The 26,411-nt window shown below is 39.3% G+C and overlaps 1 protein-coding gene across 4 annotated transcripts in view; it reads left to right on the top strand.

The window, feature by feature from the left end:
- HECW1 (HECT, C2 and WW domain containing E3 ubiquitin protein ligase 1) overlaps nt 1-26,411 on the top strand; it is a 469,289-nt gene that overhangs the window by 238,968 nt on the left and 203,910 nt on the right. For all 4 annotated transcript variants that reach the window (XM_011958796.1, XM_011958795.1, XM_011958794.1 and 1 more), the window contains one exon: nt 17,392-17,486. In XM_011958796.1, coding sequence (XP_011814186.1) covers nt 17,392-17,486 — 95 coding nt within the window. The remainder of the gene's footprint in view (nt 1-17,391; nt 17,487-26,411) is intronic.

The following is a 26,411-nucleotide window of genomic DNA, read 5'->3' as shown; positions in this document are numbered from 1 at the left end:
TAGTTCTGTTTTTAGTTCTTTAAGGAATCTCCACACTGTTTTCCATAGTGGCTGTACTAGTTTACATTCCCACCAGCAGTGTAGAAGTGTTCCCTGTTCACCACGTCCACACTAACATCTACTGTTTTTTGATTTTTTGATTATGGCCATTCTTGCAGGAGTAAGGTGGTATCACACTGTGGTTTTGATTTGCATTTCCCTGATAATTAGTGATGTTGAGCATTTTTTCATATGCTTGATGGCCATTTGTATATCTTCTTTTGAGAATTTTCTATTCATGTCCTGAGCCCACTTTTTGATGGGATTGTTTGGGTTTTTTTCTTACTGATTTGAGTTCATTGTAGATTCTGGATATTTGTCCTTTGTCAGATGTATAAATTGTGAGAATTTTTTCCCATTGTGGGTTGTATGTTTATTCTTCTGACTGTTCCTTGTGCCATGCTAAAGCTCTTTAGTTTAATTAGGTCCCAGATGTTTATCTTCATAGAGCTTTTAGTTTAATTAGGTCCCAGATGTTTATCTTCATAGAGCTTTTTGAATCTATACCTTGATGTCTTTCGATGTAGCACCATCATCTCTCTGCTCTCCTTTTATATTTCAGTTACCTATATTTTAGACTACCTGCTAGTATCCTGTGGGTTTCTTGCTCTTTCGTCTATATTTTCCATCCTTTTCCTCTGCATGCTTCATTCTGGATTTTTTTCTGACCTGTATTCCAGTTCCTTAAATTTTCTCCTCTATATTGTTTAATCTACTGTTAAACCTATTCATTGAGTTCACTGTTTCAATAAAAGTATTGCATTTGCTTTTGGGTTCTTGGTCATGAAATCCTTGCCTAAGCCAATGTCTAGAAAGGTTTTTCCAATGTTATCTTCTAGAATTTTTATAGTTTCAGGTTTGAGGTTTAAGTCTTTAGTCTATCATGGGTTGATTTTTGTATAAGGTGAGAGATGAGTATCCAGTTTCTTTCTCCTACATGAGGCTAGCCAATTATCCCAGCACCATTTGTTCAAAAGGGCGTCCTTTCCCCACTTTATGTTTTGGTTTGCTTTGTCAAAGATCAGTTGGCTGTAAGTATTTGGGTTTACTTCTGGGTTCTCTATACTGTTCCACTGGTCTATGTGCCTGTTTTTATAACAGTACAATGCTGTTTTGGTGACGTGGCCTTATAGTATACTTTGAAATCAGGTAGTGTGATGCCTCCAGATTTGTTCTTTTTGCTTAATCTTGCTTTAGCTATGTTGGTTCTTTTTTGGTTCCATATGAATTTTAGAGTTGTTTTTTCTAATTCTGTGAAGAATGGTGGTAGTATTCTGAAGGGGATTGCATTGAATTTGTAGATTGCTTTTGGCAGTATGGTCATTTTCACAATATTGATTCTACCCATCCATGAGCTTGGGATGTATTTCCATTTGTTTGTGTCATCTATGATTTCTTTCAGTAGTGTTTTGCAGTTTTCCTTGTAGAAGACTTTCGACTCCTTGGTTAGGTATATTCTTAAGTTTTGTTTTGTTTTGTTTGTTTGTTTGTTTGTTGTTTTTTGCAGCTATTGTAAAACGGGTTGTGTTCTCGATTTGATTCTCTGCTTGGTTGCTATTGGTGTATAGAAGAGCTACTGATTTGTGTACCTTAATCTTGTATCTGGAAACTTTGCTGAATTCTTTTATCAGTTCTAGGAGCTTTCTAGATGAGTCTTTAGGGTTTTCAAGGTAAACGATCATATCATCAGCAAACAGTGATAGTTTGACTTCGTCTTTACTGCTTTGGATGCCCTTTATTTCTTTCTCTTGTCTGATTGCTCTGGCTAGAACTTCCAGTACCATGATGAAGAGGAGTGGTGACAGTGGGCAGCCTTGTTTTATTCCAGTTCTCAGAGGGATTGCTTTCAATTTTTCGCCCTTCAGTATTTTGTTGGCTGTGGGTTTCTCATAGATGGCTTTTATTGCACTAAGGTATGTTCCTTTTATGCTGATTTTGCTGAGAGTTTTAATCATAAAGAAATGTTGGATTTTGTCAAAGGCTTTCTCTGCATCTATTGAGATGATCATGTGATTTTGTTTTTAATTCTGTTTATGTGGTATATCACATTTACTGACTTGTGTATGTTAAACCATCCCTACATCCCTCTTATAAAACCCACTTGATCATGGTGGATTATCTTTTTGATATGTTGTTGGATTCGTTTAGCTACTATTTTATTAAAGATTTTAGCATCTATGGACATTGGTATGTAGTTTTCTTTTTTGATTATGTCCTTTCCTGGTTTTGGTATTAGGGTAATGCTGGCTTCACAGAATGAATTAGAGAGGGTTCCTTCTTTCTCTATCTTGTGGAATAGTGTCAACAGGATTGGTACCAATTCTTCTTTGAATGTCTGGTAGAATTCTGCTGTGAATCTGTCTGGTCCTGGACTCTTTTTTGTTGGTAATTTTTAAATTACCATTTCAGTCTCACTGCTTGTTATTGGTCTGTTCAGGATATCTAATTCTTCCTGATTTAAGCTAAGAGGGCTGTATTTTTCCAGGAATTCATCCATTTCTTCTAGGTTTTCTAGTTTATGTGCATAAAGGTGTTCATATTAGCCTTGAATAATCTTTTGTATTTCAGTGATGTCAGTTGTAATATCTCCTGTTTCATTTCTTAGTAAGGTTATTTGAATATTCTCTCTTCTTTTCTTGGTTAATCTTGCTAATGGTCTATCAATTTTATTTATCTTTTCAAAGAACCAGCTTTTGTTTCATTTATCTTTTGTAATTTTTTTGTTTCAATTTCATTTAGTTCTGCTCTGATTCTGCTCTTGGTTATTTCCTTTCTTCTGCTGGATTTGAGTTTGGTTTGTTCCTTTTTCTCTAGTTCCTTGAGGTATGACTTAAACTATCTGTTTGTGCTCTTTCAGACTTCTGATGTAGGCATTTAGGGCTATGAACTTTCCTCTTAACACCGCCTTTGCTGTACCCCAGAGGTTTTGATAGGTTGTGTCATTATTGTCATTCAGTTCAAAGAATATTTTAATTTCCATCTTGATTTCATTTTTGACCCAAAGATCATTCAGGAGCACATTATTTAATTTCCATGTATTTGCATGGTTTTAAAGGTTCCTTTTGGAGTTGATTTCCAGTTTTATTACACTGTGGTCTGAGAGAGTGCTTGATATAATTTCAATTTTTTTACATTTATTGAGGCTTGTTTTATGGCCTATCATATGGTCTATAGTCTATCTTGGAGACTGGAGAAAGTTCCATGCACTGTTGAATAGAATGTAAATTCTGTGTTTGCTGAATGAAATGTTCTTTTTCTTCTTCTTCTTCTTCTTTTTTTTTTTTTTTGAGATGGAGTTTCACTCTTGTTGCCCAGGCTGGAGTGCAATGGTGCAATCTTGGCTGACTGCAACCTCTGCCTCCTGGGTTCAAGTGATTCTCCTCCTGCTTCAGCCTGCCAAGTAGCTGGAATTACAGGCATATGCCACCATACCTGGCTAATGTTGTATTTTTAGTAGAGACAGGGTTTCTCCATGTTGGTCAGGCCAGTCTCGAACTCCCGACCTCAAGTCATCCGCCCACCTCGGCCTCCCAAAGTGCTGGTATTGCAAGTGTGAACCACTGTGCCTGGCCTGTTGGATGAAATGTTCTATGTATATCTGTTAAGTCCATTTGTTCCAAGGTATAGTTTAAGTCCATTGTTTCTTTGTTAACTTCCTGTCTTAATTACCTGTCTAGTGCTGTCAGTGAAGTATTGAAGTTTCCCCACTATTATTGTGTTGCTGTCTATATCATCTCTTAGGTCTATTAGTAATTGTTTTATAAGTCTGGGAGCTCCAGTGTTAGGTGCATTTATGTTTAGGACTGGGATATTTTCCTTTGGACAACGTCTTTTACCATTACATACTGTCCCTCTTTGTCTCTTTTAAACACTGTTGCTTTAACGTTTGTTTTGTCTTATAAAATAATAGCTCCCCCTGCTCACTTTTGGTCTCCATTTGCATTAAATGCCTTTTTCCACCCCTTTTTTTTTTTAAGTTTATGTGAGTCCTTATGTATTAGGTGAGTCTCCTGAAGGTAGCAGATGGTTGGTGAGTTCTTATCCATTCTGCAGTTCTGTATCTTTTAAGTGGGGAATTTAGGCCATTTACATTCAATGTTCATATTGAAATATGAGGTACTGTTGCTTTCGTTATGTTCTTTGTTGCCTGTGTACTTTGTTTTTGTTTTTATGCTTTTTAACTTGTATTTTTGTTTTATAGGTCCTGTGTGATTTATGCTTTAAAGAGGTTCTGTTTGGATGTGTTTTCAGGATTTGTTTCAAGATTTAGAGCTCCTTTTAGCAGTTCTTGTAGTGGTGGCATGGTAATGGCAAATTCTCTCAGCATATGTTTGTCTGAAAGAGACTGTATCTTTCCTTCATATATGATGCTTAGTTTCACTGGATACAAAATTCTTGGCTGATAATTGTTTTGTTTGAGGAGGCTGAAGATAGGGCCCCAATCCCTTCTAGCTTGTAGGGTTTCTGCTGAGAAATCTGCTGTTAATCTGATAGGTTTTCATTTATAGTTTACCTGGTGCTTCTGTCTCACAGTCCTTAAGACTCTTTCCTTCATCTTAACTTTAGATAACTTGATGACAGTGTGCCTAGGGGAAGATATTTTTGCGGTTAATTTCCCAGGTGCTCTTTGTACTTCTTGTATTTGGCTGTCTAGGTCTCTTGCAAGGCCAGGGAAGTTTTCCTCAATGATTCCCCCAAATGTTTTCCAGGCTTTTAGAATTCTCTTCTTCCTCAGGGATATCGATTATTCTTATGTTTGGTCATTTAACATAATACCAGACTCCTTGGAGGCTGTGTTCATGTTTTCTTATTCTTTTTCCTTTGTCTTTGTTGGACTGGGTTAATTCGAAGACCTTGTCTTCAATTTCTGAATTTCTTTCTTCTACTTGTTCAATTCTATTGCTGTGACTTTCCAGAGCATTTCACATTTCTAAAAGTGTGTACAAAGTTTCCTGAAATTTTTATTGTTTTTTCTTTAACCTATCTATTTCCATGAATATTTCTCCCTTTACTTCTTGTATCATTTTTTGGATTTCCTTGGATTGGACTTCACCTTTCTCTGGTCCCTCCCTGATTAGCTTAATAACTAAACTCCTGAACTCTTTTTCAGGTAAATCAGGGATTTCTTCTTGGTTTGGATCCGTTGCTGGTGAACTAGTGTGATTTTTGGGAGGTGTTGATGAGCCTTGTTTTATCATATTACTAGGGCTGGTTTTCTGATTCCTTCTCATTTAGGTAGGCTCTGTCAGAGGGAAGGTCTAGGGCTGAAGGCTGTTCTTCATATTCTTTTGCCTCCAGGGTGTTCCCTTGAATTAGTACTCTCCCCCTTGATCCTGGTACTCTCCCCTGTGATCCTGGCTCAAAGGATATGGCTTCCTGTGAGCCAAACCGCAGTGATTGTTGTCTCTCCTTTGGGTCTAGTCACCCAGTAGAGTCTACCCGCCTCCAGGCTGGTACTGGCGGTTATCTGCACAGAGTCCTGTCATGTGAACCATCTATAGGTCTCTCAGCCGTGAATACCAGTGCCTGTTCCAGTGGAGGTGGCAGAGGGTACAATGGATTCCGTAGGGGTCCTTAGTTTTGGTTGTTTAATGCTCTATATTTATGCTGGTTGGCCTCCTACCAGGAGGTGGCGCTTTCCAGAGAGCAACAGCTGTGTGGAGAGGGACCGGTGGTGGGTGATGCCTTAGAACTCTCAAGATTATATTCCCTTTATCTTCCACTACCATGGGTAGGGAAGGACCACCAGGTAGGGACAGGGCTAGACACGTCTGAGCTCAGACTCTTTTAGGGCAGGTCTTGCTGTGGCCGCTGTGGGGAATGCGGGTGAGATTCCCAGGAGTGACATCTACTCGTTACTGAACATAAGCCTGTATCTGATGACTCTGATATCTGGAAATTCTATATATCTGCTTTTTGTCAGCTGTTTTTCTCTTTCTTTCTTTCTTTCTTTTTTTTTTTTTTCATTGCCTTGTCTTTGCATGTGCTTGGTCAATTTTAATTAAGAACTGTACAATGTAAATGAGAACTTGTAGAAATCAGTTGAGGCTTAGAATGATGCTACTTTCCTCCTGAGAGGTTTTGCATTTTCTTCTGACCAGTGCCTAGCAATCCAGAATAACCTCAATTGAATTTCAAGGCTTGAGATGATTCGGAGGGCTAAGGCTGGTGTATTTCTCGACAGTATATCTATTCACTTATTCAGAGTCCCACCTTGAATCGTGAGGGAATTATCAGAGCTTTCCTTTTTGACAGGCTTTAGATTTTTAAGTTTTATCCCCTTAACCCTGCAAACCTGTCAAACATTCTTTTCAGCTTCTCAGCCTCTCAGATGCTTCTTTTAGAATCAACACATTTACCCCTAGAGAAACAACCCCAAATCCTGGGCTTATCTCTGAGTTTTCATCTTCTGTATCTTGACCTCATTATTTTATTTTCCACTGCCTTGCTAGGCGTCTGATGCCTTCAGGCTAGGGTTTCTAGATCTAGGGGGAAAAACTTTCAGGACATCTAATTAAATTTAAATTTAAAATAAACAATGAATAATATTTTTAGTGTATGTATATTCCATGCAATAATTGAAACCTGCTTATACTAAAAATTCATTCCTTGTTTATCTGAAACTCAATTTTAACTGGGTGTCCTGTATTTGATTTGGTAACCCTACTTTTGGCAGAATTATTTATACATTTTAACAGCTTTTCTAGATGTTCTCTGAGTTACCTAGTACATTATTACTGAAAGTGGAAGTTTACTTCTGCTAGCTGGTCAGCAAACTTGAGTTATTAAAAACTTTTGAGAGACAAATCACCAAGAGAGGAGTTAATGTTTGCTTAAATCCTAGGTCTGCCATGAACCATATGTGTGACCTTATGTAAGTGGCCTTAATTTTGACCTCATTTTCCTTAGATGTAAAATAAGAATGACAGGTGACATTTACTGAGGTCTGATTATATGCCAAGCATTGTGCTAAACACTTTTTTAAAGAAGGTTAATAATAATTGGCTATACTTCATAGGATTCTTGTGAGGATCAAATTAGAAAATATTATTAATGGCCTGGTACATAGTAAGTGCTAATTAACTCTTAAGACAAATTTAAGTCATTGCTTTTAAACTTAATTGAACATTTTGCTTACTCAGGTCTCCTATCATCATTGCATGCTGATGTCTCAAGTGCTACAGCAGGCCTACTAATCCCTTAACAGTATAGGAAGGTGGGGGGCAGGGAAGCAATTTTCTCATTTATTTAAGTGTTAATAAACTGAAGTGAAACAATCCTTACTCTCTGAATACATGCCTTTAAATAAAGATTATAGCTGCAATCTGTGTACAAATAAACATATTTTTAGTGGAAGAAACTTCAGTTTTGCTTTACTTCATGAATGACATGGTCACCCCTGCCCAAACTTGAAAATATAAATATATATATTATCAATGTATGTGTTTTAATATTTATGGATGGCTTTCATTCATAGCTCCCTCTTAAATAAGAAAAAACTTTAATGATTTAATATCTCTTTTGAGCTAGAATGGGAAATCATTTTAAATTACAGGGATATTTAGGTTAAATAAAAGGAAGATCAATTTGTAATCAAGTTGCTAAACACTGGAACATATTGTTGTTTAAGAAAATACTTGTTTAAGAAAAATACCTGTTTCAGAAAAGGGAAAAACAACCTTTGCCAACAACTTCTTAGGAGAGTACCATGATGTCCATTTCCAAAAGGGTAGTATAGAAGCAAGCTGGCGTCACTTCCCCCCACAGAAAATTTAAAACAATTGTAGCACCAAGATGACCATCAGTAATATCACAGAACTCAAATATGAGGATAAGACAGCTCTCAGGGCCACAAAGCAGTGAAAAAAACTCTGAGCAGGTGGTAAGAGAATCAGATTTCCATATCCACAATGCCCCTCCCCTCAATCTACCTGGCACTAAGTACATGGAAAATTTTCCCCAGCTCACAATTTCTGCACTGGAAAAAGTGAAATGGAGGTAGACAACTAGCTTCCCCATCATTTTGGGTTCCCTGGCAGGAGACTTGTCCCTGCCTCAACCCACGAGAAGCACTGGGAGTGCCTAAAGAGAGAACTATCCCTGAGAGCAACCACAGACAAAGCATGGAGGAAAGACCACAACCTCTGGAAACTCTGCGATGTAGCTCAGCCAAAGGAGACACTAAATCAGGGTGAGTGTTCAGCAGCACCATGCCATGGAAAACTTGTTCCACAGATTCCCTTGGCATGAGCCCTTAGCCAGTTTTTCCGTAGTCCTGGGATAACCCTTTGGGACCTCCTCCGTTCAGGATGGGCAGCAATCTGATTGTTTACTAGAAGTGAGGCAAACCTGGGCTTAACATGCCATCTAATGTCAAAAAGGACACAACCATATATAGTAGGGGGAAAAAAGAAAGATATCAACAGGTAAATTACAAAGAATCTCTACACAAACATATCCAATAATAATAATAATAAAAGCCAGACAGAGAAGACTGAAATAAATAACGAAGCCTTCAATGCAAAGACACAGATGTATATCTACAAGAAAAACAGCAAACAGAAAACCATGACCTCCTCAAGAAGGCAAAGAAAGGAACTAGCGATTGACCCCAATGAGATCACAATATGTGCACTCTCTGACTAAGAACTGAAAACAGCAGTTTTAAAGAAACTCAGTGATCTCCAGTGATCTCCAAGATAACACAGAAAAAGCAATTCAGAAATTTATCAAGGAAATTTAACAAAGAGATTGAAATAATTTAAAAAGTAAAACAAATCTTGGAACTGAGAAATATATTTGCTGAAGTGAAGAATTTATTACAGGGTCTCAACAGCAGACTGAATCAAGCAGAGAAAAGAATCAGTGAGCTTAAAGACAGGCTATTTGAAAATACACAGAGGAGAAAAAAGAATAAAAAGGAACAAAGATCACCTACAAGATATAGAAAATTACCTCAGAAGACCAAATCTAAGAATTATTGGTGTTCAAAACGAATTGAGCAACAACAAGGAGTAGAAAACTTATTCAAAGAAATAATAACAGAAAACTTTCCAAAACTTGAGAAAGAGATATATATCCATCCAGATACAGAAAGATCAGAGAATACCAAACAGATTCAACTCAAATAAGGCTACACCAAGGCATATAATAATCAGGCTTTCAAAGGTCAAGGACAAAGATGGCATCTTAAAAGCAACAAGAGAATAGAAGCAAAGAACATATAAAGGAGCTCCAGTTCATCAGGCAACAGACTTCTTAATAGAAACTACATAGCCCAAGAGGGAGTGAGATGACATTTTTGAAGTGCTGAAAGGAAAAAAAAAAAACTGCCTCCCAGGAATTCTGTATCCAGCAAAGTCATCCTTCAAATATGAAAAAGAGATAAATTCTTTCCCAGAGAAACAAAGGCTAAAAGAATTCACTACCACCAGACCCATCATACAAGAAATGCTAAAGAGAGTTCTTTAATCTGAAAAACAAAAACAAAAAACACTAATGAGTAAAAAGGAAACATTTGAAAATATAAAATCCACTGATAAATTTAAGTACACAGAAGGTAAAATACACAGACAAACCCAGAATACTCTAATACTGTAATTATGGTGTGCAATCTACTGACATCTCTAGTAGGAAGCCCAAAAGACAAATTGATCAAAAACAATAATACCTATAGCAACCTGTTAAGAGATAAGTAATATAAAAATATGTAAATTGAGACAACATAAAATCCAAATGTTGGGAGGATGGAATTAAATTATAGAGGCTTTTTAAAAAAATTTGTTCTTTGTTTTTATTCTTTGTGATCTAAGATAAGTTGTCATCTCCTTAAAATAACTTGTTACATCTATAAGATTTTTTTGTAAGCCTCATGGCAACCAAAATGCAAAAACCTATAATAGATTCACTAAAAATAAAAAGCAAAAAATTAAAACACACTACCAGAGAAAATCACTTAACCACCAAGGAAGACAGGAAACATGGAAAAAAGGAAGAGAGCAGTTAAAAACCAACCAGAGGCCAGGCAGAGTAGCTCACACCTGAAACCCAGCACTTTGGGAGGCCGAGGCAGGCAGATCATGAGGTCAAGAGATCGAGACCATCCTGGCCAACATGGTGAAACCCCGTCTGTACTAAAAATACAAAAATTAGCTGGGCATGGTAGCACACACCTGTAGTCCCAGCTACTCAGGAGGCTGAGGCAGGAGAATCACTCGAACACAGGAGGTGGAGGTTGCAGTGAGCCAAGATCACACCACTGCATTCCAGCCTGGTGATGGAGCAAGACTCCATTAAAAAACAAAAACAAAAACAAAAAAAAAACAGAAAACAAGCAACAAAATGGCAGTAGTCAGTCCTTACTTATCAATAATAAAAACAAATATAAATACACTCAATTCTCTAATTAAAAGGGATAGAGTGGCTGAGTTAATCAAGAAACAAGATCCAACTATATGCTGCCTAAAAGAAACCCACTTCAGCTATAAAGACACAGATGGACTGAAAGTATAGAGGTGGAAAAAGATATTCCATGCAACTAGAAACCATAATGGGCAGGAGTAGCTATGCTTACATCAGATGAAATGGACTAAAAATCAAAGACTGTAAAAAGAGATAAAGAGGGTCACTATCTAATGATAAAGGGGTCAACGCAGCAAGAGGCTATGAAAATTATAAATATTTATGCACCAAACACCAGAGCTCCCAAATATGTAAAGCAAACATTAATAGATCTAAAATGAGAGATAGACTACAATATGATCATAATAGGGGACTTCAATACCCCACTCTCCATAATGCCCGTATCATTCCAACAAGGAGATATTGTAAATAAACTACACACTGACCACATGGCCTAACTGACATCTATAGAACATTTCATTCAACTGCTACAGAAGATACATTTTTTTTTATCAGCACATGGAACATTCTTCAGAATAGACCATATATTAAGCCACAGAATAAGTGTCAACAAATTCAAAAAAGTAGAAATCATATCAGGTATCTTCTCTGATCACAAAAAGAATACAACAAAATCAATAACAAGAGGAACTTCAGAAACTACACAAACACATGGAAATTAAACTACATGCTCCTGAACAACTAATGGATTAAGAAAGAAGTTTTAAAATTTTTTGAAACAAATCAAATAGAAATACAGCAAACCAAAATGTATGAGATACAGTAAAAAGCATTACTAAGAGGGAAGTTTATAGCAATAAACACCTATATCAAAAAAGTAGAAAGACTTTAAGTAAACAGCCTAATGAGGTACCTCAAGGAACGAGAAAAGCAAGAACAACCCAAACCCAAAATAAGCAGAAAAAAGAAATAAAAAAGAGCAGGGCAGAAATAAATTAAATTGATACTTCAAAAATACAAAAGATCAACAAAATGAAGACTCAGTTTTTTTGAAAGGATAAACAAAGCTAGAATAGCTAAGAAAAAAAGAGAGGAGATTCAAATAAATCATATAAGAAAAGAAAGAGACATAACAACTGAGACCTCAGAAATACAAAAGATCATTAGCGACTATTTTGGACAACCATACACCAACAAATTGGAAAACCTAGAAAAAATGGATAAATTCCCAAGTACATATATCCTACCAAGAGTGAACCATGAAGAAATAAAAAACTGCAACAAACCAATAATGAATAATAAGACTGAAGCCATAATAAAAAGTCTCCCTTCAGAGAAAACTTCAGGACCTGATGACTTCATTGCTGGATTCTACCAAATATTTAAAGAAGAATGAACACCAATTCTGCTTCAACTCTTCAAAAAAATCGAAGAGGAAGGAATGCTTCCAAACTCATTCTACAAGGCCAGCATTATCCTGGTACCAAAGCCAGACAAGGGCACAACAGAAAAAAAGGAAACTACAGGCCAGTATCACCAATTAACATAGATACAAAAGCCCTCAACAAAACACTAGCAAACCTAATTCAACAAGACATTAAAAAGAGTATTCACCACGATCAAGTGGGATACATCATAGGGATGCAAGGATGATTCATCGTATACAAATCAATAAATCTCATACATCACATTAACCCAGAATCAAGAACAAAACCATATGATCATTTCAATAAATGCTGAAAAAGCATTTGACAAAATTCACATCCTTTTATGATAAAAACCCTCAACAAACTGGGTATAGAAGGAACATACCTCAAAATAATAAAGACCATATGTGACAAACCCATAACTAACATAGCACTGAATGGATAAAAAAATGAAAGCCTTTCTTCTAAGATCTGGAATAAGACAAAGATACACACTTTCACCACTTTTATTCAATATAGTGCTAGAAGTTCTGGCCAGAGCAATTAGGCAAGAGAAAGAAATAAAGGGCATCCAAATTGGAAAGAAAGAAGGTAAAGTAGACTTGTTCAAATACAACATGATTTTATATTAAAAAAAAAAAGATTCCACCAAAAATTGTTAGAACTGATAAACAAATTTAGCAAAGGTGCAGGATACAAAATAAACATACAAAAATCATGTATATATGCCAACAGCAAATAATAAAAAGAAATCAAGAAAGCAATCCCATTTACAATAGCCACAAAGAATGTAAAATACCTAGGCATCAATTTAACGAGCAATGGAAAACTGTAAAACACTGTTGAAAGACATTGAAGTAAGCATTTAAAAATAGAAAGATATTCCATGCTTATGTATTGAAAGAATTACTATGACTAAAATGACAGTTCTCCCCAAAGCAATTTACGGACTCAATGCAATTACTACCAAAATATCAATGACATTCTTCACAGAAATAGAAAAACTAATCCTAAAATGTATATGGATCCACAAAAGACCCTGGATAGCCAAAGCAATTCTGAGCCAAAAAGAACAAAAATGGAGGCATCATACTACCTGACTTCAAAATATGCTACAAAACTGTAGTAACCAAATCAGCATGGTAGTGGCCAAAAACAGACACATAAACCAATGGAACATATAATAATAGAGGACCCAGATATAAATCCAGGCATTTGCAGCCAACTCATTTTCAACAAAGGTGCCAAGAACATACAATGGGGAAAGATTAGTCTCTTCAATAAATAATGCTGGGAAAACTGGAAATCCATATGCAGAAGAATGAAACTAGACCCCTATTGCTCATCATACACAGAAATTACAACAAAATGGATTAAAGGCTTAAATGTAAGACCTAAAACTGAAACTACTAGAAGAAAATATTGGGGAAACTCTCCAGGACATTGGTCTGGGCAGAGATTTCTTTGTGTTAGACCTAAAAATCACAGGCAACCAAAGCAACGGTTGACAGATAGGATTATATCAAGCTGAAAGTCTCCTGCACTGCAAAGGAAACAATCAACAAAGTGAAGAGATAAAGCCAAAGAATGGGAGAAAATATTTGCAAACTATCTGTCTGATAAGGAATTAATAACCAAAATTACAAAAGCTTAAACAACTCAAGAGCAAAAAACAACCTGATTTTTAAGTGGACAAAAGATGTGAATAGACATTTCTTCAAAGAAGACAGACAAATGACCAACAGGTGTATCAAAAAAATGCTCAACATCAGTAATCATCAGGGAAATGCAAATCAAAACCACAATGAGTTATCATTCACCCCAATTAAAACAAGACAGGTAGTAACAAATACTGGTGAGAACACAGAGAAAGGGGAACCCTCGTACACTGCTGGTGGGAATGAAAATTAGTACAGCCACTGTGAAAAACTAACAGATTCCTCAAAAAACTAAAAAAAGAACCACCATATGACCCAGCAATTCCATTACAGAGTATATAGCCAAAAGAAAGGAAGTCAATATATCGAAGAGATATCCGCACTCCCATGTTTATTGCAGTACTGTTCACAACAGCCAAAATATGGAATCAACCTAAGTGCCCATTAATATATGAGTGGATAAAGAAAATGTGGTATGTAATATTATTCAGCCATAAAAAGAATGAAATTCTGTCATTTGCAGTAACATGGATGGAACTGGAGGTCATTATGTTGAGTGAAATAAGCCAAGCACAGAAAGATAAATATTGCATGTTTTCATTCATAGATGGGAGCTAAAAAAGTGGATCTCATGGAGATTGAGAGTAGATTGGTGGTTACCAGAGACCAAGAAAGGTAGAAGGAAGAAGAGGATGAATAGAGATTGATTAATGGGTACAAATATACAGTTTGATAGAAGAAATAAAATCTGGTGTTTGATAGATCAGTAGAGTGACTATAATTTATAATAATTATCACATGTTTCAAAATGGCTAGAAGAGAATAATTCAAATATCTCTAGCACAAAAAAGACAAATAATTAAGATGATGTACATCCCAATTACATTGATCTCTACAAATTATGTGAATGTATTCAATCACCACATGTATCCTGAAAATATGTACATCTATTATGTATCCAAAAAACACTAAAAATGGAAGAAACAAAGAAGAGTACAGAGTTTGAAGTGTTCCATGAATTCTTGGCTCAAAATATGCACTGATCTGCTCATCTAGCGATAGGGTTCAATGCAGGATTGTATATCATTTCCCTGGCCTTTTTGCTCAAAGGCATTGAAATAATTTTTTCTTTAAATGGAAATCTAGTACTGCCCGTTTGGGATCCCTGATACCTAAAAGTCCCTTCCACCCAACTGAGCTGAAGGTGAGGTCATTTCGCCCCTCCATGCTGATCCTACCGGCACCTACAAGTAGAGTAACTCATGGACGAGGCAACAGCAACTCATTGTGATTAACTAGATGGATGGCTCACTGCTTTATTCAGAGTCCTTCCCTGATCCCTGACTTATAGGAAACTTGCCTCTCAGGCCAACACAGTGTTGGATCCAGGTGTGTAGACCTAACATGGGGACAACTTTGAGGTGTCCTGGAGAATAAGTACAGAACTGGGTTATAAGATTGTCCACCAAGAGCTTGAAAAGACAATCAACAGACATGTGAAAGAACTGTAGAGAAAATAACTCAGGAAGGAAACTCAAAGTATAGGCATATCTGAAGTAAGAACACGTCCACTAACAAAGGGACTGATAAGCATCCAGGCATCACCCAGGCAATGGAAAATCTGAACAACTGCAATTCAATTCAATGACTTCAAAAAAAATTTAAATAGCTAATTAAAACTTGATGAAAAAGTTTAATCCTACTAATAATCAAATAAATGAAATAAAAATAATAATTGGATTCTATTTTAAGCCTATTTTTAAGTGATGATATTCAGTGCTAACATGGGTTCTATGAGATGGTCAGACTCACATTTCCTGATAGAAATATAAAGTATTATTTGGCAAGCAATTTGGCCACAGGAAGGGAGGATCCCTAAAATATTCTTTTGTTTGTTTGTTTGTTTGTTTGTTTTTTGAGACTGAGTCTTGCTCTGTTGTCCAGGCTGGAGTGCAATGGCGTGATCTTGGCTCACTGCAACCTCCACCTCCCGGGCTCCAGCAGTTCTCCTGCTTCAGCCTCCCGAGTAGCTGGGATTGCAGGAGTCCACCACCATGCCCAGCTAATTTTTGTATTTTTAGTAGAGATGAGGTTTCACCATGTTGGCCAGGCTGGTCTCAAACTCCTGACCATAAATGATCCACCCACTTCGGCCTCCCAAAGTGTTGGGATTACAGGCATGAGCCACCGCGCCCAGCCCATATCTTTTAACCTAAGGAAGACTGCTGCTATATTCATATCTATAGCACTGAGTAGTTAGGCTGAGGTTTAGCTACATATAACAGAAATCCTAATGGTAAATGCATAGGTGTTATCTGCCAGGGAGGCTGCAAAATATAGTAATTTAGCTGGATGAGATTCTGTTATTAAGGAGGAAGGGTAGAATGGATGTCGGGTAGGTATCTAGCGATTTTTGCTCCATTGTCCTAGGGGGAAATTTTGAACTTAAAAAATAATTTGTAAAAAGTAATTAGTTTTCAGAGAAAAGCCTGAATTTCCAAATATAGGAAATATTTGCAATGTGTAAATCTATTCAGTTGTTCTACATAAGTAATGTTATTTGAGGAGTTTTTAATGATAGTTGGCCATGCTTATTTCATAATGTCAATTTTTTTAAAAAGCAAAATGTATCATTCTATAGTTTATACTCTCAATTATGCAAAAATCTCAGAAGATTGTTATTTCATTTATACTTATCTTCATTTTTCATATTTTCCATTCTGAGCACATTTTAAATGCATGCTAAAAAATTGTAGACATTATTTTTAATATGATACTTGATGGCAAATTTTCATATTTGAGAGAAAAGATCTCAAATTGGAGATTTCTCATATTGTTTCAAACAAAAATATAAAGGACCAAGACAGAGCCTGGTAATTTTTTTTAATTTTAAGAAAACAAATCCTATAAACAGTGAATTGGGGAAAGCAAGTCACCTTCAAATGAACTAAACTCATGTTGGCTACAGATCTTATCCTCTACAGAACCAAATGCCAGAAGGAAAAGGACTCAGGTTGTTGTCATTTAGTCATCACATCATCACAATCACTAACACTAACTGAGCACTTAATTGAATCTAAGTACTTTTATTTGCTTAACCAACATCTTACGAAGTCCTATTTTAACAGGGGATACAGGGACTTCTTCATTGTCTCACAGATTGTAAATAATGGAGCTGAAATTCAAACCCAGTGTGATCCCCCTAAACTCTTTGTATTCTGCTAAACATCTATAGAACTTTTTTTTTTTTTTTTTGAAATGGAGTCTCACCCTGTTACCCAGGCTGGAGTCCACTGATGTGATTATAACTCTCCGTAGCCTTAAACTCTTGGGCTCAAGTGATCCTCCTGCCTCAGCCTCCCAAGTAGCTGGGAACTACAGATGCGTGTCACCACTGACAGCTACATCTATAGAACTTTGAAGGAAGACAACTTGTGGTGCACTATCATTGATGGGTATAGGAGTTTAGAAAATATGCCTCCCTCCCATGTACTTCAATAACTTCTCAAAGTATTTCTGCAAATTACCAAGATATTAATCACAATGAATTGAATAATAGGACATTGCAGAAGGAACAGACAGGTGGTAGGCTGTCTTAGAACATCTTAGAACTAAGTGTTTAAAATCAATGACCTCTAATGGGGTAGGATGGATCCTGAGAAGTCCAAATAATGGACTTCACTTGGATACAAAATGTTAAGGCCAAAACAATTTTTCATGTCACAGTTTTAGGAAGAAGTCAGACCTGTCCTTGAGGCCACATGAGGAGCGTCATTGTCGAGTGTGGCCTGGCTTGCTCGTGGGGGGAATTAGGTTGCAGTTCTTAGAGATGTCCTCTGTGGCCATAGCTGCCTCTCCCTGGGTTATACCCTACTTCTCAGTCTCGTTTTTTGTTTGTCTTTCAGCTGAAACTAAGATCTGCTTCAAATACTACCATGGAGTGAGTGGGGCCCTGCGAGCAACCACCCCCAGTGTCACGGTCAAAAACTCGGCAGCTCCTGTAAGTCTCATTTCTCCGTCTGCGTTTAGACCTAACTCTGGTCTTTCTTCACTTGCCCATTTTGTTCTTGTGTGTGTGTGTGTGTGTGTGTGTGTGTACATGTACATACACACATATGGAGATATACTGATAGATTGATTATGAATAAATGGAGAGACACCTCAAAATAGCCAAGAGGAATGAGATCCATAGTCGACCTTATCAAAGCTCATGCTACACTTGTGTGTTAGGGAGGAGCCAAGCTTCTGTATTTTCCTTAGATGGCCAAATGTTTCTAACAGAGACATGTGCAATCACAGCGAAGAAGCCTTTTCTTTGGATCACATTTTTTTTTTTTTTTTTTGAGACGGAGTCTCGCTCTGTCACCCAGGCTGTAGTGCAGTGGCCGGATCTCAGCTCACTGCAAGCTCCGCCTCCCGGGTTTACGCCATTCTCCTGCCTCAGCCTCCCGAGTAGCTGGGACTACAGGCGCCGCCACCTCGCCCGGCTAGTTTTTTTTTTTTTGTATTTTTTAGTAGAGACGGGGTTTCACCATTTTAGCCAGGATGGTCTCGATCTCCTGACCTCGTGATCCGCCCGTCTCGGCCTCCCAAAGTGCTGGGATTACAGGCTTGAGCCACCGCGCCCGGCCTGGATCACATTTTTTAATTGTTTGGTTTTAAATATTGATGTTTTCTTATGTTTTTGTTTCTTTTAGGCTTGTAAATAAGTTAATGAAGTGGGATTTATTGCCTCAGGTTGATTTTAGTCATAGAATTATAATGTGATAGGCCCGGAAAGACCAGAATCTCTCACCCTTCTCTGTGTATAAATGAAGACAGTGGCCAAGGAGCCTAAATTATCTATCTCAGGTCACAGAACTCATTGCAGATCCAGGATTTAAGTCACATCTTTTGTTCCCTGCTGTGTGACTTTGCTCAGGCCTATGGTAATAGATGCCATCTTTCCTAAGTTACAATCCAGTTTTTAACCTTGTAGTGCTTCTCACTTAGTTCTTAATACATCTGATTAGGCTGAAATGCACTGAGAAATGGCATTCCTTTTCCTTTTCCCTTTCACATAAATTTAAAATGACCAACTGGGGAGGCTGGACAGAAACCAGTGGGGGACTTTGTCATGCTAGGGGAAGTAAAAAAGACTCTTTTTTTTAACGTTAAAAAAAAACAGGCCAGGCCCAGTGGCTCACGCCTGTAATCCCAACACTTTGGGAGGCCCCAGGCAGGCAGATCACTTGAGGTCAGGAGTTTAAGACCAGCCTGGCCAACATGGTGAAACCCTGTCTCTATTAAAAATACAAAATTAGCCAAGCATGGTAGCGAGTGCCTACAATCCCAGCTACTTGGGAAGCTAAGGCAGAAGAATCACTTGAACCCAGGTGCAGTGAGCAGAGATCGCGCCACTGCACTCCAGCCTGGGCAATAAGAGCAAAACTCCATCTCAAAAAAAAAAAAAAAAAGAGAGAGAGAGAGAAAGTATTTGACATCAAATATGAATGATTCAGAAAGGACTTTGACTCCAGAAAATATTCCACTTTGCTGCTTTGCAAATCAGTTCTACAGCATGCTGAAGATGAGCTGATTGAGGCCTTGGTAGTAAGCAGTAAGGTAAGCACGCCTGAGACCCAAAGCCTGGCTGGACACTGAACTGGGTTTACCGTCCGGGAACTCAGTGGGAGGCGCAGTGGGAAGAGAGGGAGAGGCACTTGTGCTTTTGACGGTTTTGCTGTTTTTCCCTCACTGGCCATGCAGATTGGAATATGATTCCTGTCTGTCTGGGACAGCAGCTTAAGTGTGAGAATCTAGGGAGGTGTCCTCAGAGTGCCAGAACCTCTCTTCCAGGCCCGTTTGTTTGGGCATCCCTCAAAAGAGGGTACCCCCTAAAACCAGACAGGCCCTGATACCTGTTAGCCAATCATTGAGGCTGGAGGGACAACTAAGTCAAGGTAGCTTAGGGACAGCTAAATTGAGGCAGAAAAGAAAAGGTGAACCAGAAGCGAGGGAGACAGAGCAGGAAGGCATTGAGCACACAACAGGCAGAGAATGAAGGAGGCAGGAAATGGAGTGAAGCCAGTTAGGGAAAACCCTTCCACTGCAGGCCTGGCCTCTTGCCACCGCACAGCAGGTCACTGAATGAGGCAGACACAAGGATCCGTCAGCAGGGATTGGCCGTGCCCACTGACGGGACTGGCCTGTTGGCTCAAGGCTCAGAGGGTAGAGGAGTTCCTCACCTTCTTCTGCTCTGGAATGATACTCTGGGTGTGTTGGCCAGCCCTGGAATTCAGATAAATTCTTACCTGAAGCACTTTTTCTTATTTAAATAAAGCTCCCTAGAGCATTTAAGTTCTCCGAACTCAGCCTGCTGCAGACTCCAGATGTTCACCTGCTGCTCAGACCAGTGCAAAGTGTGACATATATCATCACAGTGTTGTGCAATGTAGGCTTAAAATTAAGCAAGAGGCCAACTGCCCAGAAAATGGCCTCTAAAGTATGATGTACAGCCCCTTAGGGCAGGATAAATTGTCAACAAGCATGTGCTCCCCAAGGGCTGCCATCACCAGAAACAAAGGCTTGTACCTCAGAAGAGGAAATGAGATGCTTCCATCACACTGTTGACATAAAGTTCAGCAGGTGCCTGACTGCTACTGCCCTGACCTCATCTTTGTCATTCCATGTGAGCTGCTGCTGCTCATACTTCAAACTCTGGCATCTTGAAATATTTTGACATATTGCTGTCATCCTGATTTTTATCTCCTTAATGATTTTCTCACACAAATCAGTAGACACTTGGGTTGACACTTGAATGTACATCCTGCAGGCAACTTTTATTCCCCAAGCATGTGAGAGCTCGATCGCGTAGCCCCTGTGCCACCAGGGACAAAGGGAGAAATCTTGGGCTCCCGTTGTCATGGTGAAAATGAGTCCCTGGAGTCCCGGGGCAGAAGGCAGCACACACTATCCCACAAAACTGTATTTTCACGGGCAGTCAGGTTTCATAGGAGCCACACTAGGAGGAGCCCCCTTTGTTTGATAGCATGGCACACTTCTCAAAGCTGTTTCTCACACATTACTCTAGTCGATGCCCAGCGCATCTGCAGAGAGAGGCAGGAACTATCATTCTGGTTAAGTGATCATTTGGCTCTATGGTGATGGAGCAGAATCACATTTTACTTACACTTTTTGCAACCCAGCTCAGTTTGGGTATAATCTAGCAACGTTCCGGGTTAAATAAGCCTTTGCAGTCTGGTCTGAGGACTTGAACACACTGTTTCTAAGGGGAAATGCTGTGAAGTTTCCCTAAATCAATTTCTTAATAAACTTGGAGTGTCAACTTCTAGGTTGAGGATTGCTGCTGCTGCATTCATCTCTTATGAAGAATTACTGTGTATTACCATTATATCACGTCCCAAAAGTCACTGAGTTGGTTTGTGACAATACACTAAACCTACCATTCTTTGAAAAGGAGGAACAAGCTGACACGTGCTCCTTTGGTGTAATCAGTGCTTTAACTTTCTGAGCATTGTATGGTCTCACGATGCATCAGTCCTTTTTCTCATGTCTTGTTCCCTCTCATCTTTGTCTTTGTCCCATGGGCAACTGTTGAGGTCCTTGTTTAAAAAGAGGTTGTCTTCTACTCTTGTCTTGCTGGGGCTCTCATTTATTGTATATAAGAAACTATGATGGATGTGCTTATAGAGATAGATGAAATATAAGCCCTGTCACTGAGAACTCACAGTTACTCCATTATAAATTATAATACTGTGTAAAGTCTCCGGTACTGGAGCGTGCTGTGCTGGTGTGTAGAGAAACCTGTGACCAGGCACCTGCAGCAGCTGTGCTGGCTGCGGGAGAAGGGGGCGTGGCCTGAGGCAGGCACCATGAGAGGGCCTTGGCCATGCCTTGAAGACAGACAGGCAAGGCCAGCAGAAGGGATGGCCTGTACAAAGGCATGGGGTGAGAATTGGCTCAGGCCTGGCAGGGAAGGAGACCTAGTTGTTTTAGGTTTAAAGAACATGGGACTTATTGTCGCTATATATCCTCCTGTTTTTCATACTTTTTGTGTCTTATTGGGAGCACCTATCATATTTCATATCTTTCTTTTATTTTCTGTAGAAAATCACTGTCAAAGGCAAGCTCTTCCTCTCCTTATTCTGGCCCTTGCTAACTCCCCCTTGTGCAATACCGTTACAGTCTTCTTAAATAAGCCCCATGATATATTTTTCTTTCTCTGATTATACATCAAAAAACAGAAACCAGCCCATCCCTACAGTTTGCCAAAGACAGGGTGGGTAAACTCCTCAGCCCAACACATAGTCCACTGAAAATAACCAGGCTGCTCTGCCAGGTCTGGACCTGACAGTGAGTTTTCACATCCTCCTCTTCCCACTCTCGGGCACCCAGCCGGCGTCATCTGTAGGGGCTGCTGGAGGGAGGGGGGGCCCTCCCTTTGCCTGCTGGTTCTCTTACAGTGCCAGAGACTCTGATGCAGTCTGAAGCTGTTGATGTGAGCCAGGTAAGTGAGAGTCCCGAGCATACTGCTCCCACACCTGGTTTATGAGACCCTCCCTGCATAGCGTTCACCTGGCGGTACAGTGGGCCTCCTCCCCACCCATGCTGAGGCCTGGGACTGCAGCCTCTGGATACAGAAAATAGGTAGCTGAGGAATGACTCTGGCAGAGTCCAAGCAATTGGGAAAGGCTACCAGCATGCAGGGCAGGCTGAGGACATGCAGGGCAGAGTAGAGGACCCCGTGCAGGGCCATCTACTCTGGAGTAGAGACTTCTCTCGATTTAGAGGCTGGGTCATGTATAGTCGAAGATGTATTTTTTATTTTGTCTTTATCAGCATTAAAATGTGTGGAAACCCCATCAGGATTATGTTACACTGGATTATTCTTATTCTCACCTCAGATTGCTATTGTTTATTTATTTACTTCATATTTTTTATCTTCTGACTCTTTCAATGAGAAGTTGGAAGGAAACATAGGGAAGTCCTCTCCTTCTTCCTCCATGTTAATCTAGTGCCTCTGCAACCAAGCTTTTGATAATAACTGAACAGCATAACATTCAAAGTAAAGTTCTTTGCCAGAGAACAAAGAACAGCTGGGTGCAGTGGCTCACGCCTGTAATCCTAGCACTTTGGGAGGCCAAGGTGAGTGTATCGCATGCGGCCAGGAGTTCAAGACAAGTCTGGCCAACATGACAAAACTCCATCTCTATAAAAAAATAAAAAATAAAATAATATTAGCCAGGCATGGTGGCGCACGTCTGCGATCCTAGCCACTTGGGAGACTGAGGCACAAGAATCACTTGAACTGTGAGGCAGAGGTTGCAGTGAGCCGAGATCACACCGCCACACTCCAGCCTGGGCGACAGAGCGAGACTCCATCTCAAAAAAAAAAAAAGGAAAAAAGAAAAAGAACAAACTTAAACTATCTTTTCACTAGTTCATGTTTACAGATTCATTTACTTTGTCAGATCCCCTGAGCAAAGGGTTGACACTATCCTCTAAAAAAAAAAGGCAACTCAACAGGACATTTCCCCACCAATATAGGGTAAATTAGCACTCTAAAATAGGGTCAAGATTTTCCTCCACATCAGTCTGAGTCTCCTGCAGTGGACAAATAATTGATGAATACCCTCCCTTCCCCAAATTCTAGGTTATTACCTTTGGCTATAGTAATATTTTTCTTGGGGATTTTTAAAGTAGATATTTCAAAAAATATTTCAAATCATAATAAAGCAACTAAGGACCAGCTGCTATAGGTTATAAAATGTCCTGGAAAATACTTCAACCACGTTAGTAGCAAAAGGAATCCACAGGTTGCCGACTGATGGGACCAGCTACCTAGAATTGTTAGACACAAGTCAATTAATTTGGAAGACACCTCAGCTTTATAATAAATGATCTTGAGCCCTTGTGATCTAAAACCCTCTAGTAAATGTCTGGGCAGCATTGATCCTTCGCATGTGAATAAATCATGTATGTAATTCTAGCTCAAGCACTCAAGATTACATTTATTGTGTTTTATCTGTATCATTTGATCTATAGCTCTTACAAATCAAAATGCTTTCTTAAATTCTCCTCTAAGAAAAGGCTAACAGACATTTATGAAGGGAATAAATAAAAAATAGAATATTGTACTGTTTAACTTAGAATGACTTTTTAAGGGGTTTTTCTTACAAGATCTTCTGACTACTGTTAACTTTTAAACTTTGTCTCCATTCTCAAAAGTCAAGGGTGGAATAGAAAAGGAGTTTGCAAGGGTGATGGAAGCTGATGGTTAGATATCAACATAATGTATAAATTCACATCACATTTTTTTCTCACTGCTCATCTGGCAAATTGTTTTCTGATGCTCAAAGCCTCTTGCCTCTAATCTTCTTTCCCCAGAACCTATTTCCACCTCCTCAGCCCTTCTGCTCCCACCTCTCCAGTCCATGCAACACTCTGTCCCTCAACCATGGAGGTCTGCTCAGAACAGTTATTCTGGGCATCTTCATGTAGCCTGTAGCTTCAATTTCATTTATGTACTTAGTAAATATTTGTCAGTAAGCTCCTTGGGGCTAACCATTAGGCATGTAAAACCAAATAAGACAAATACCCATGCTCATCAAGCCACCTGCCTAAGATAGGGGCAAGTGTGTAGCGGGGAGACAGACAAGAAAACAGGCTATGACACAGCACTATTCCACACCTCTGGAGGTGGACAATATAGGGTACTTTGTAAGGACAAATTATGGGCAGGCCCAGAACATGATGCAGGGTTTTCCAGAAGGAGTCAGCTGAAATATGCACACACAACAGCCATGATTTCTGATCAAGCCTTTATTTCTCGTAAGCAAATTTAACCCAGAATATAGTGGCATGTTATTCATAAATGTGTCTCCTGCAAAAGTCCCTTCAGGTTTTGATCAGACTAAAGCAGCGGGGACATTTGTACACTTGCTTTTTGGGCAAGGCATCATATGAACTTGCCCTTCTAGAACAGAAAGAAAGGGAAGGGATTGGGCATCCTCTCTCCAGATAACTTACCCCGGCCCTGCTCACAATCTCTAACCTCTCAAAGAGGCATCTTGGAAGTTTAGAGTCTATCCTAGTCCAACCTTAAGGAATCTGTGCAGTTTGAGGGGAAGAGGTCCAGACCTCACACTAAAGAGGTATTCTGGGGTCTCCAGGCTGGAGATGCTGTTTTCTGAAACACCTTTCCCACCAGCCATGGTTCAGCTGCCATAGTGCAGGGGTGGGTGGTTTACATCCTTCCTTTCTGGACTCTAAGAAGCAAAACACCAAATCACATTCTGTGATCCCCAATAGTTGGTTCTAAACCTTCTCTTCAAGTTGCATTTTCTGTAGAAACGACATTAGAAGAAATTTATGGAAAGTGGAAATGGAAATCCTAATGGAAAGTGGAAATCCTTTCTATGTTTGTAAGAGCCACATTCTGAAATTGGGGTCAGGACATCTATGAAGCACTGGTGTTTCATGGACACATTTGCACATGCTCCTAGAGAATGGATCAAAGGCACTCATCGGATAAACAGGGTTCATGGCTCCAGAAAGATAATGGACTTCTGTCACAGGAAATATCAATGTTACTCTTTGCTGACATAAAGAAAAAATTTAGGGCCAGGCGCAGTGGCTCACGCCTGAAATCCCAGCACTTTGGGAGGCCAAGGCAGGCAGATTACCTGAGATCGGGAGTTCAAGACCAGCCTGACCAACATGGAGAAACCCCATCTCTACTAAAAATACAAAATTAGCCGGGTGTGGTGGCATGTGCCTGTAATCCTAGCTAGTCAGGAGGCTGAGGCAGGAGAATTGCTTGAACTCAGGAGGCAGAGGTTACAGTGAGCCAAGATCCTGCCATTGCACTCCAGCCTGGGCTACAAGAGTGAGTGAAACTCTGTCTCAAAAAAAATAAAATAAAATAAAGAGACAATTTGACAGTCTTGATACTGTTAAAAGTCTACCTTTGCCTTTTTGGGAGAGAACACCTTAATCTTTGGCAGCACTATGAAAGCTGGAATGTTCTTACTTACTACCTAGGCATGGCATTCACTACGTGACCTAGAAATTGTGAATGAACACATCACAATAAATGTATTCATATGACGAATCTTGACATGAATATATCCAGTGACCTAGAAAAAAGAGGATATGAAAATTAAATGGAGACGTATTAAACAAAAGGCTTTTCTCTTCTTTCTCTGCAGCAGGGTCCAAATGTTGACTTCTCAGGAATTAAAGGCAAGGAGCTTAGCACAGAATAGACAAAAGGAAATGTTAACTTTCCCTAAAACAAAACAAAATGGATGAGTTCACAAGTGAAGTCTTTCAAATGATGGAGGGATAGATAAATCTGATACAGCTTAAGCTTTTAAGAGCAAAATGAACTAATTACATCATTAAAGAAAAGACAAGCCATCTGAAAAATGGGCCAGAACCTAAAGTCGGTTTTTAGCGGGGGGGGGGGAAAACGCAGTGGCCAATAAACACACAAAAGATGTTCCATCAAGGCCGGGCGCGGTGGCTCAAGCCTGTAATCCCAGCACTTTGGGAGGCCGAGACGGGCGGATCACGAGGTCAGGAGATCCAAACCATCCTGGCTAACACGGTGAAACCCCGTCTCTACTAAAAAATACAAAAAACTAGCCGGGCGAGGTGGCGGGCGCCTGTAGTCCCAGCTACTTGGGAGGCTGAGGCAGGAGAATGGCGTAAACCCGGGAGGCGGAGCTTGCAGTGAGCTGAGATCCGGCCACTGCACTCCAGGCCGGGCGACAGAGCAAGACTCCATCTCAAAAAAAAAAAAAAAAAAAAAAAGATGTTCCATCAAGACAATGAGAAGACAAATTACAGACTGGAAGAAAATATTTGCAAAATACGTATTTGATAAAGGGCGTACCAAGAACTCATGAAAGTCAACAAT

Source organism: Colobus angolensis, unplaced genomic scaffold (assembly GCF_000951035.1).
Source record: "Colobus angolensis palliatus isolate OR3802 unplaced genomic scaffold, Cang.pa_1.0 Scaffold475, whole genome shotgun sequence".
Lineage (NCBI taxonomy): Eukaryota > Metazoa > Chordata > Mammalia > Primates > Cercopithecidae > Colobus > Colobus angolensis.
The sequence above is the reverse complement of the archived record's forward strand: the minus strand, read 5'-3'. Positions and strand labels throughout refer to the sequence as shown.